This window comes from Moschus berezovskii, chromosome 19, assembly GCF_049115385.1.
Source record: "Moschus berezovskii isolate FMDL1 chromosome 19, NW_MosBer_1.0, whole genome shotgun sequence".
Lineage (NCBI taxonomy): Eukaryota > Metazoa > Chordata > Mammalia > Artiodactyla > Moschidae > Moschus > Moschus berezovskii.
Window position 1 is genome coordinate 16,959,328 of NC_142478.1, and position 13,095 is coordinate 16,972,422.

Genomic DNA, 13,095 nt, shown 5'->3' on the forward strand with positions numbered 1-13,095 from the left:
TAGCGTGCTAAACATTGGAAACACCCAGGATAATAGTAGGAGTTGTGGACAGAACAGAAAGCCTGGGTGTGTCGGCGCCCTGGATTGGCTGAGGAGAAGGTAAGTGGCGGAGTGGAGTCGTCTGGGCGTCCGCAGGGTGGCGAGGGGTGGCAGCGAGCCGCACAAGCACAGAAGGCAGGTCCCTGCGGCAGAGCCCTCAGGACGCAGATAGAGCAGCTCCTGCAGCAGAGCCGGCCGGGTTACTTGTTTGAAATTCGGACTCCTGGGCTCCACACTCCAACGTAACAAGAATTACAGCAGGCAGCTAAGAACTACGTTTTAAGTAGTTTTCTCAGATGATTCTTACCCAAGCTAAAGTTTGAGAACTGGCAGTTTACAGTGGAGAGCTGAGAAAATGCTGGCCCTCCCTCTGCCCGCTTGATAAACAGAATGTTGGGGAATAGTCCGCTCTGACCCAGTGTAATTGTCAGAGAGGACACCGTGAGGAGGCTGAGGATGTCGCAGTATGCTTCAGCCAAATTGGGAATGTGGAAGTCTGGTGAACAACACCTTTGCTTCTGGCAGATGCTCCTTATAAGTAGCTAACGATTAAAACAACAAAAGGGGATTTAAAATTGCCAGAGTTCATAGAATATTTAGCACAACATTTTCAAGCTGTTTCTTTTGAAATTGTATAAATGCTATGGAAGGTTTTATCCAGTTTGAAGAATGAGAAAAGGTGTGTAAATTGAGAAAATTAAATGAAGTATTAGTATTGTATATCTGCTCAATGATATTAATGCCAAAAAGGAATAAGATAGATGGTCTTAGGGAGCTTGCTGTCTTCAGGAAGAGAGAATACAGGCAGATAATGTTGCTGCCGTGTGAGAGGTGATGTTCTTAGCCTGGTGTAGCATGGTGTGAGAGAAAGGGTGTGGACAACTAGGGAATAGCTCGCCAAGCCAAATCTAGAGGATGAACGAACCAGACGAAGAAGGATAAAGGAGTCCCATCAGTAGGAGAGCACTGAATTGAACATTCACCATTGTTGGAGTGGGGGATATGGGGGCAGAGGTGTGAGAAATGCACCTAGGAGGTAAGTAGGGATAAGGTTCTGGGAAACCTCAGAACCACGTGGAGGTTCTGACTTTACCTAAAAGTGGAGGACTTCAGACTTGACCCAAAATGATGTGAAATCTTGAAGGGCCTCATGGCATTTGCATTGTAGAAAGTTGTTTCTGCCTACTGTTCAGGGAATCCGTTTCAAGGCTGACGAGACTAGAGACAAGGGAGATGTTTCAGTTAGGTCACCACGGAAAGAAGGGAAGTGAGACTTTGGATTTTGCTCTCAGTAGAGAAACTAGAGCCTGTAAAGGACCCCAGGCCATTTTTAAAGGTGCAGATAGGAGGAAAACCGGGAAAGTGCAGCGTGAGGAAACTAGGGCGAAGAGTCTGTAGTTTATAGAGTGCTCGGAGAATCCGTACAGATGGTTGGTGCTTACAGTGCATGCCTAGCAAATGCCTCCCTCTTAAGCTTTTGCCTCCTCTCTCTCTGAGTAAAAAGGGAATTCTCATGAATAAATCTCTAGTTCTGCTTCATTGTAGTGTTGTGCATCTTATTAATTGCTGAACATTTGGTTTTTAATTGTTAATTTTGCACTAACTTTAGTTCAAAAGTAGATTTTTATGCTAAATTATAAGGTTACATTTTTAACCTCAGACTTATTCTTACCTCTGTTAAAATGTGCAAATGGAAGCGAGTCATTTTGGTTGAAAATGAGCCAGCCCTTCACAGCTTTATGGAAGCTGTAACTACAAGTATTAACTTATGTCCTTTGAAAAGAAACTATGCGTGAAACTTTTTTTGACAAAAGCGCTATATTTTAATTGTTTGAAGATTTATTTTTAGAAACTATTAAATACTCCAGTATTATAGTATTATCCTAGCAGCTTGAATAGAAAGTTAAGTTCACGTTTATACTGTTTTATTGTACAGTTGTTAAGCACAACTTTGTACAGTCTTAAACCTTGAGTTGAATGTCAGCAATATGAAAATATCAGAGAAGGGATTTTACATTGTTGGTTGCAGATAGGCTCATTGTCTCCCAAATGTATTCTGGAAACTGTGGAAGGAAATGCAGCAGCAGCTATTTTAAAAGTTACTAAGGTAGTCACAGCCTCACCACTGAGACATGTTAAACATTTAAGAGTTATGTAAAAACACATTTTATTTTTATTTTTTTACTATATGTTTATTGATGTCATTCGTGAAAAAGAATTCCTAACAATGCTGCATTCCTAACTCATGCATCAAGTGGGGATACCAACGACCACTACGTGGATCCATAAAAATGGCCGTTTTGTGTTCAGGAGGATTATTTTGTGTTTTCTGTCCATTTGCTATTTGCTGTCCATTATTTCCCATGCCTTTCAGGCATGGCTGATGGAGACGGACAGCAAGCATCAGGGCAGCAATCTGGTGTCTCGGCCTAGAGCGGTTTCACAAGTGGAAAAACACATTTTAAAGTTCTTGTGAACTATGAGGCTAAATTATATCACTTACAGAATATGTGTTTTACAGAGAGCATTCAGCAGGCTCGTGAAATACTGGGTGTTTTCTCACGAGTCATGCATTCCTCTCGTAGAGCATATCATTTTGTGTTGGAGCAGCTTAACAGTCAGACAGCTATCAGAATGATAGTTCTGTTCATACTCTGAATGGACCTATTCCTACCACTTTGGTTAGGCTCCTTCTGTTAGTAACAATTTAAGCAAAGGAGCTGTAGTGCTTTTCAGATGTTACAGCTGTTTTACGTAAAGGACAGGAGGCTTTTTTTCTGGAAGAACTTTTTGTTGAGTAAAGGACCCTTGGGGAGACTTTGGGAGAGGTTTGAGTGAAATGTAATATCCTCAGACAGCCAGAAGTTGTTTCTTCCAGAAACCACGCATGGCAAAATGGAAGCATCCCTTAACTTCTTGAAAACTTAGCGGGTGAGAGGTATATGTCAAATTTAATATTGAACCTGTTACTGTCTCCTGTCTTTCCAACTACTGCTACTGTATCTCTTTTTTGGGAATTTGCACACTATTTTGTGACAGGACAGATGATTCAAATGAGCAGAGCTCTTTCAGTTAAGTTCTGAGAATACAGTAAACAGAGGTCTCTTGGACCTCTCTTCCCCTTTGTATGTTCTTTCCGGTTTTTTACCCTCGTATTTTGAGAGATGTCTTCAGTGCATTTTTACTTATGGAGAGCTGAAAAGCTGTCAAGACAAGGAGCAAAGCAATATCTAGGGAAACCACCCTATAAATAATTGACCTTAATAACCAGATTCATAAATTTAAGAAATATCTTGGTGCTTTGACATTATTTATTTTGTAAGTGAGATGGCTGGATGGCGTCACTGACTCGATGGACATGAGTTTGAGTGAACTGCGGGAGTTGGTGATGGACAGGGAGGCGTGGCGTGCTGTTATTCATGGGGTCGCAAAGAGTCAGTCACAACTGAGCGACTGAACTGAATTGAACTGAAGTGATGATTATCTGGTTTTTATATGTGGTTTTAATGTAAATACAAATAAAAGGATCACTGATATTTAAAACTAGAAACCATTAATTTAGTATATTCAGTTCAGTTCAGTTCAGTCGCTCAGTCGTGTCCGACTCTTTGCGACCCCATGAGCCACAGCACAGGCCTCCCTGTCCATCACCAACTCCCGGAGTTCACTCAAACTGATGTCCATCGAGTCGGTGATGCCATCCAGCCATCTGATTCTCTGTCGTCCCCGTCTCCTCCTACCCCCAATCCCTCCCAGCATCAGAGTCTTTTCCAGTGAGTCAACTCGTCGCATGAGGTGGCCAAAGTATTGGAGTTTCAGCTTTAGCATCAGTCCTTGCAATATTAATATATTACAAAGTAAGCTGGGAAGGTAAAGATGATTTATTCAGCAAAATGAACAGACTCAGAGATTTGGTTTTAAAATAGGAAGTAAGTAACAGTGAGGGTAAAGAGTGCTTTTAATTCAAAGTGCTCCCCCAAAACACTACACCGATGGCAAAGATGTCCTGAGACGAGAGATTTTAAGTGACCCTAGAATATAAGTGGAACAGAATGGCAGTTGTCGTTTCTTTTGTGCCAGCAGGAAATTACGAGTGGAGAATGTATTTGCATTAGTATGTTTAAACTTGAGCAGATTCTGAAATAGTGAGTTTTAAAAGATATTTCTTAACTAAATTGTTTAAAGAAAACATGCTAGGTAAAATAAATTCTGAGTCTCTAATAAATTGCTTGTAGCTATTTACACTTATGATACGTTAATTAATATTGTTTTTTTTTTATGCTTAGTCCTATTTTTGTGTGACCTTTTTCCCATTTGTAAAATAGTAGTGATAATACTACTAAATGAGGATATTTTAGGCAGTTCTTCCATTTATAGTTCCAAATGCATTAATTTTAGTTGCTGCTGCTGGTAAGTCGCATCAGTTGTGTCCGACTCTGTGTGACCCCATAGACGGCAGCCCACCAGGCTCCCCCGTCCCTGGGATTCTCCAGGCAAGAACACTGGAGTGGGTTGCCATTTCCTTCTCCAAAGCATAAAAGTGAAAGTGGAGTCGCTCAGTCGTGTGCGACTCTTAGCGACCCCATGGACTGCAGCCTACCAGACTCCCCCACCCATGGGATTTTCCAGGCAAGAGTACTGGAGTGGGTTGCCATTGCCTTCTTCTAATTTTGGTTGATGTGGTTTAATTAAATATTGCCTGTCCCCAACACCACAGCTCAGATTGCTGTCACCACATTGTATTAGGTGTAATTGTATAAAGTACACGGAGAAGGCAATGGCATCCCACTCCAGTGTTCTTGCCTGGAGAATCCCAGGGATGGGGGAGCCTGGTGGGCTGCCTTCTGTGGGGTCGCACAGAGTCGGACACAACTGAAGCGACTTAGCAGCAGCAGCAGTGTAAAGTACAAACTTAGCCTATAAATACCAACGCGTATCATGATTATTGTGTAATCATATCACTTTCAAAGTCTTTCGGTAATGGTCACTGTATTTGCGGTTCATTTCATACACAGATAGCCAATCATGTGGCTGTGTTATCTGTCACCTTGTATCTTGCTCATAAACCCATGTGATATTTTATAGAAGTGGATAAGCAAAAGGGGATGGGTGAACGAAGATAGAAGTGCAGCAAATAAATAAAAAATGGTAACAGTGGAAGGAGTGAAATTCAAATCAGAACTAACAAGTTGTAGAGGAAATAGCTGACCCATAGGTCTGTTGGCACTGCTACACTGTTTGAGGAGCTCTAGATTTGAGCCAGAGGAACTTAGTGAAAGCTCACTTAACAACATAAGCAAGGAAAGAATTTTTAAAGTTTTGAGATGAATTTTTGAAGTTCATGGAATGATTGGTTTTTCCCGTTAACCACTTTGCATGGTTTCAACCTGCTTGTTTATTTTTACCATCTTGATCTTGCCCTGTCATGCAGAGTGAGGACCAACTGTATGTAAAGTGCTTGGAACAGTCCCTGGCACATAGTAAGTTCTCAAGAAATGTTCGCGATTGTGATTATTAGTGATAGCACTGATTAGTTATAAAGGTGACTCTAACAGAGGAGTGCAGTGGCTAACTTTGGCTGAGTGCCCAAGCATAAGAACTGGGTATCTTGCCCATATCGCCTTGTGTGTTTATCTTCGTGACTGCCGCTGGGTCTCAGTCTCTGGGCGTGGGCTTTCTCTGGCTGCAGTGAGCGGGGCTCCTCTCTCCAGTTACAGCACATGGGGCCTGTCACGGCGGCAGCCTCTCCTCGCGCTCTGGGGAAGCGTGCGCTCTCAGGCAGGCAGGCCAAGGCTCCCTGTGGCCCATGAGATCGTCCTAAAAACTACAGAACATCGTGGGAGGAAGTTAAAAAAAGATCTAAGTAAATGGAAGGGTGTCTCACGTTCATGGATCAGATGGGAATCTCCCCAAATGGATCAGATTCAGCACAATCTCTATCAGAATCACAACTGGCTTTTTTCTTTTTGTAGAGATTGACAAACTTATCAGATGTAAACACAAAGGATGCAGAATGCCCAGAGAATTGAAAAAGAAGAACAGAGTTGTAGGACTCATTACTTCTGATTTCAAAACTTGCTACCACAAAGCTACAGTAATTGGAACAGTATGGTATTGACTTAAGGATGACATACAGATCAGTGGAACAGAATTGAGAGTAGAGAAATAGACCCTACATTTATGGTCAGTGGAGTTTCAGCAAGGGTGCGAAGACAGTTTTCAGTGTGGCAAGAATCCATGTATGCTAAGTCACTTCAGTTGTGTCTGACTCTTTGTGACCCTATGGACTGTAGTTCTTCAGGCTCCTCTGTCCATGAGATTCTCCAGGCAAGATCAGTAGAGTGGGTTTGCCATACCTCCTCCAGGGGATCTTCCTGACCCAGGGATTGAACCTGCATCTCTTAATCTCCTGAATTAGCAGGTGGGTTCCTTACCACTAGCGGCACCTGGGAAGCCCGTGGAAAGAATAGTCTTCAACACATGGTTCTGGGACAACTGGATATCCACATGGCAAAAAGGAATTTGAAGGCAGACCTCACACCATAGCCCTCACCATAGTTAGAAATTAACTGAAATGGATCTGTGACTTAAATGTAAGAGCTAAAGCTATAGAACTCTTAGAAGAAAAACTTAGTGGTGAATCTTTATAACCTTGGATTAGGCACTTTAGTTTCTTAAGTATGATGCCAAAATCATAAGCAACAAAAGAATGAATAGGTAAATCAGACTTTATCAAAATTTAAAACTTTTGTGCTTCAAAGAACACCATGAAGAAAGTGAACAGCCAAGAAAGTGGGGAAAAAATATAAGTCCTATGACCGATCAGTGATTTTTATCTGTATCAGTCAAATGATCGATGCCCTAGTTAAAAACGGGGCAGTAGATTTGACTAGACATTTCTCCAGGGGAGATATTCAAATGCAAATAAGCACGTGTAAAGATGCTCAGCATTATTAGTCATCAGGGAAATGTAAATCATCACTTCAGTAAGATACTACTTCACACCTGCCTGGTTGACTGTAATCAAAAAGACAGATCATAACAAGTATTGATGAAAATGTGGAGAAATTAGAACCTTCTTACATTGCTTTTGGGAATGTGAAATGGTCCAACCCTTTCAGAAGACAGTTGTGACAGTTCCTTGAAAAGTTAAACGTAGAGTTACTATCTGACCTAGCCAGGAACATAGAATAATGTCCAAAACTGGCTTGAAACTGAGCATTCAAAAAATGAAGATCATGGCATCCAGTCCCATCACTTCCTGGCAAATAGATGGGGAAACAGTGGAAACAGTGACAGACTTTATTTTCTTGGGCTCCAGAATCACTGCAGATGGTGACTGTAGCCATGAAATTAAAAGACACTTGCTCCTTGGAAGAAAAGCTATGACCAACCTAGACAGCCTATTAAAAAGCAGAGATGTCACGTTGCCCACGTATGGTGAAAGCTATGGTTTTTCTAGTAGTCATGTATGGATGTGAGAGTTGGACTGTAAAGAAGACTGAGCACTGAAGAATTGATGCTTTCAAATTGTGGTGCTGGAGAAGACTCTTGAGAGTCCCTTGGACAGCAAGTACATCAAACCACTCATTCCTAGAGAAATCAGCCTTGAATATTGTTTGGAAGAACTGATGCTGCAGCTGTAATACTTTGGCCACCTGATGCGAAGAACTGACTCATTGGAAAAGACCCTGATGCTGGGGAAGATTGAAGGCAGGAGAAGGGGCCAGTAGAGGATGAGATGGTGGGATGGCATCACCGACTCGATGGACGTGAGTTTGCGCAAGCTCCGGGATTTGGTGATGGACAGGGAGGCCTGGTGTGCTGCGGTCCACGGGGTCTCAGAGGATTGGCCGTGACTGAACGACAGTGACAACCAGAGTAAGCAGGACCCAGAAAGCGCACTAGTGTTGGTGAGGGGCTGGGAGGGTGGAGACGGGGAGTGAGCTCTGACGGGCACCGTTCCTGTTTGGGGTGATGAAGGTGATTGGATAATGGTGATGTCTGCACAGCCTGTCAATATCCAAACCCACAGAATCCCGCACTTCACAAGGGCAGACTCTGTAACAGTGGCGTGACTTCACGGTGCAGTGGACACCGTGTGCCTGTCACTCAGTCAGTGAGTAGAGCGTCCTTGTGACCTTCTACACCAGCGCTCTTTCCCCACGCGAGCAACATGGCTCAGTCCCCCATTCTAGTCAGAATTCTGCACACGTTTTACCTCTTCAGATAGACCTTCCCTGAATATCCCATCTAAAATAGCACCCTTTGCTGGTCACTCTGTATCCCTCTTACCCTGCCTTAAAAAGTTAAACTTACTACTTATTACAGTTTATGCTTGAACAATGGGTTGGGTGTCCACCCTACCTACAGTCAGATTTTTGTATAACTTTTCCTTTGGTTCTCTGTATCCACAGTTCAGCCTCTGAAGAGTCAACCACCTTGGATCTTGTAGTACTGCAGAACAAGCATATTTATTGAGAAAAAATATGCATATAAGGGAACACAGTTCAAACCTGTGTTTTTCAAGGGTCGCCTGTATTTTTATGGTACTGCATCGTACCTGAGACGCATTTGTTTACTATCAGTCTCCCCTTCCATTCCGCCTCAGATGGCTGTGATGGACAGAGGTGGTCTGTTTCCTGCCGCGCTCCATGTGTAGTGTCTAGAGCCGTGGCTGTCGTGAACTTGGTGCTCATTAGATCTTGACTGAATGAATAAATAAATCCTCTGTATTTCAGAGTGCAAGAAGTACTTTGTCTTTTCTTACTCGGTTCTCCTGGACTTAGCCCCTATTCTGAATTCCTCTGATACTGTCTTTACTTTGGCATTATATTATATTATATTTATATTAATGTGTGTATATCTTGTCTCTCCCTTACGTTATCTTTCTCTTTGCCCAGCAAGTCTCACGTAGTAAGAATAAGCAGATACTCAAATTTTCAAGTGAGCTTATTGCTGTGGCAACTCTGTTGGTTTGTTTGGGGTGTGCGGGGTCTTCGCTGCTGCGCAGGCTTTTGTCCAGTTGTGGTGCGTGGACCTCTCATTGCGGTGGCTTCTCTGGCTGTGCTTCTCTGGGGCCTGCGGACTTCAGCAGCTGTGGCTCCCAGGCTTTAGCGCACGGGCTCAGTAGTTGTGGCACATGGGCTTAGTTGCTCTGCAGCATTGTGGGATCTTCCCAAATCAGCCATCAAACCTGTGTCTTCTGTGTTGGCAGGTGGATTCCTTACGTTGAGCCACCGGAGAAGCCTGCAACTGCTTAATCTATATGATGTTGTCATAAGTCCCTTGTTTATTTAACAAATTCATTTATTTATTTGTCCAACAAATATTTATTGAATATGTTAGTGATAATCACTATGAGAAAAATAAAACTGGATAATCAGAAAAGAAGTTCCTCTGTGAAGGTTGCTGCAGTTTCAGATTATAGCTGTACATTATATGTGGTGGAATAGGGCCTTAAGGAAGAATTTCAAAGACATCTCTTAGTGTATCACTAACTTACCATGTTACGAAGAATCAATAGGGTCCAGTCATAGACTGATCATGAAAATTGGGTAATTCCTCATATCCAAGCCAGAGGCAAGAAAGAACTTTTAGTTGGAAATCTGAGTTTCAAGGCTTTCTCTTTTCTCTTACTGTAAGACTGAATGTCAAATATTGTATATATTACACTTATAAGCTAAATTGCAGTTAGGCTGGCAAATATCAGTAGTTGAAATCACAAGAAATTTTCCCTCACACTGATTGAAGCCCTGTTTACCTAACTAACCTGCAAACCTAATATTGCAAGTGAATGATTTATTTATGTTAAACATCACTGAAGGCTCATCAGGATGATATTCGACATTAGTGAGGTTTTTAATATTAGACGTGACTTTTTGGTCATCTTAATTCTGTCCTTAAAATGATTTTCCTTATGTATCAGAAGATTTGGAATTTGAAATTGAATTTTAATGTCTGTCGGATGCTTAAGTCTAAACTAAGGAAACCGTTTTAAATTTGGTGTACACCGTGTCTCTTAGTAGCAAGCCTTGCTTAGTTTGCTGCAGATAGACATCGTCTTGGACCGCATGGCAGCGTGAGGGACTACTACATGGTAGAGAGAAAAACAGTTCACCGTGTGATTGAAAGGAAACAGTTACGCTGAACTGCTCTGTGACGCGAGATGTTTCACAAGGTTTTCTCTTTTGTTCAAATGTTGCTAAGGATTTGAAGCGTTCATTACCAGCTGGACTTGGTCTCTCAGAAACGCAGATCACAACTCATGGCTTTGACAGTACCAAAGAGGGGGTTATTGAAGCAGGAGCATTTCAAGGTAAGGAACCCATTATTTTTAAAGATGAGCAGGGTAGAAGATGGGAGAAGGTCACCAAATGCTACCTTTATTAGAGTTGAGAACTTTAATTTCACGATAAAATACTGATTAAAACATAATCCTTTTTCTCTCCAATTTACCTTGGGAATTGTTTTAATAATTGTCTTTGTATAAACAGGTCAGTGTGCATAATTTCACTGATTACTACTTGAAAGTTGGTTTTCAAATACTAAAATAAAAACTCAAAAATTATATCAGGAATGCAGATTTAAATTATTTTAGTGGTAACCACACAATTTCTGTCAATATTGATTTGTATAAGTATATATTTCTTATTATAAAGCAATTAGAAAATGAAACTTTTATTTTTCTTTCTATATATATGCTGTGTCGGAGGTCTCCCGAGAGCACCCTCCAATAAAGTAATTTTCAAAGAGGACTAACAGGACTCAGTATATAGTCATAATTCAGACTGTGATTACAGCAAAAGTATACCGAGCACAGTCGGCAAAGGCAAAGGACGCCTGAGGTAAAGGTTGGGGAAAACTAAGCATCACCTTGCGAGGGTCCTTTCCCAGTGCAGTCATAAAGGACATGCTTAATTCTCCCAGCAGAGCTGTGACAACAAGTGTGAAATGTCACTAACCAAGGAAGATAAATTAGTGCCCGGGTTTTTATTGGAGATTGTTCACATAGGCACCCTCTGCCTATCATGTGCCAGATTCCAGACTCCCAGAAGGAAAGCATAAACCACGTTGTTTGTATAAACAGTTTAGGCATAGTGAGCAAGTCTTAAAATTCCGGGAATGGCGAGAATCACTCCAAAATTAAAGTTCTCAGATGCCAGTTGAGAGCCAATCTTTTGTAAACTGGTCTTTTCAAAGGTAAATAGTTAGACCGAGTATATTAGCTCTTTTCTGCATACATCCCATGTATATGTTCTTTTTCTTTTTTAATATAAAGAAAGATACTTCCTTTTTAAATACCCTGGTCTATAATAACCTTTTTAGGTATTTTTTCATTTTTACACAAGTGAAAGAAAGTAAAATCACGTGGATATAAAAATGGGTTGTTTTCTTGACAGAGCTCTAGTTAAAGTAGCAATAGTTGGATGTTCAATGAAGTATTTTAATTTTAATGCTGCATTAAGTTCAATTCAGTTGCTCAGTTGTGTCCGACTCTGCGACCCCGTGGACTGCAGCATGCCAGGCCTCCCTGTTGTTCACGGACTCCTGGAGCTTGCTCCGACTCAGATCCATCGAGTCGGTGATGCCATCCAACCATCTCATCCTCTCTTGTCCACTTCTCCTCCTGCCTTCAGTCTTTCCCAGCATCAGGGTCTTTTCCAATGAGTCAGTTCTTTGCATCAGGTGGCCAAAGTATTGGAGCTTCAACTTCAGCATCAGTCCTTCCAGTGAATATTCAGAGTTGATTTCCTTTAGGATTGACTGGTTTGATCTCCTTGCTGTTCAAGGAACTCTCAAGAATCTTCTCCAACGCTTCTCCAATTCAAAAGCATCAATTCGTCAGTGCTCAGCCTTCTTTATAGTCCAACTCTCACATCCATACACGACTACTGGAAAAAGCATAGCTTTGACTATACAGACCTAGTCGGTAAAGTAATGGCTCTCCTTTTTGATATGCTGTCTAGGTTTGGTCGTAGCTTTTCCTCCAAGGATCTTTCTTCCAAGCATCTTTTAATATTGTATTATAATTTCACAAATTGAAAAATATATCTCCATGCCTTTGTATTCCTTAGCCCTCTTACAGTATTCTATATTTTATTATACTAATGGCCAATATTTTAGTGAGAAACAACTTATATTTTAAAATATATTCCTTGCTAACTGGATCCTAGAAATAAATAGGCATTTAGGGTAACCCAGTATACTGTCTTCTGTTAAATGAGTGGGCTCTCTACGGACATCTTTTTTTTACCCTTTTCATTCTTATGTTCACAAAAATAAAGATATAGAAAGGAAACAGGTGTATCAGTATCTCAGTAGTCATTGCATGGCATTGTGTTGGTGTTCTCTAGGGCATAACTTTGAATTTGAGAAGGTTGACCGATTGCCTAAGATGAACATTTGAAGACACAAGGCACACTTTGCATGACGACATTTTCCGACCGGTCACCAGTTTCCAAAGTTAAATATCAACATAGAATTTTTTTAAAAAGACTTTTACAATTAAGATATTTGAAGATTTTCAGTGAAGTTATTTAGCTGACATTTGGTTTTATCCTTTCCCCCTTAAACAGAATAGTATATACAGTAATCAAAGTCAGCTGCCATTGTAACCTGTTATACATGAACATGAAAGTGCCAGTCGGTTTCACTTGCTTATAGATCCATTGTAGTCCCTCAAATTGGAGTAAAAACTATGTTTTGTGATAATGGCAGTAATTTATGTCTCTTTGAATTGGCTTTATAAAACACCTTTTAAAACAAGCTACATAGTTAATCAGTATGTTAAAAAGATAATCATTCTGTCGTACTCAGATTCATTAAGCATTTACTGGAAAGTTGTAATTAAGTGTCCTTGTTTTGAGGCATGTATACATAAATCAGAATGAGCATGATTTTCTCATGTTTAAAATTTAGAATATGTTCTTATTGTTGTTCAGTTGCTAAGCTGTGTCCAGCTCTTTGCAAACCCCATAAAATGCAGCATGCCAGGCTTCCTTGTCCTCCGCTATCTCCTGGAGCTTGCTCAAACTCATGTCCATTGAGTCAGTG

The 13,095-nt window shown here is 41.1% G+C and overlaps 1 protein-coding gene across 1 annotated transcript in view; it reads left to right on the top strand.

Annotated features, from left to right (window-relative positions):
* The window catches only part of LOC148774827 (uncharacterized), a 103,566-nt gene that overhangs the window by 58,401 nt on the left and 32,070 nt on the right, over positions 1-13,095 (top strand). Inside the window, exon 7 of the mRNA XM_088827847.1 lies at positions 10,249-10,357. Coding sequence (XP_088683973.1) covers positions 10,249-10,357 — 109 coding nt within the window. The remainder of the gene's footprint in view (positions 1-10,248; positions 10,358-13,095) is intronic.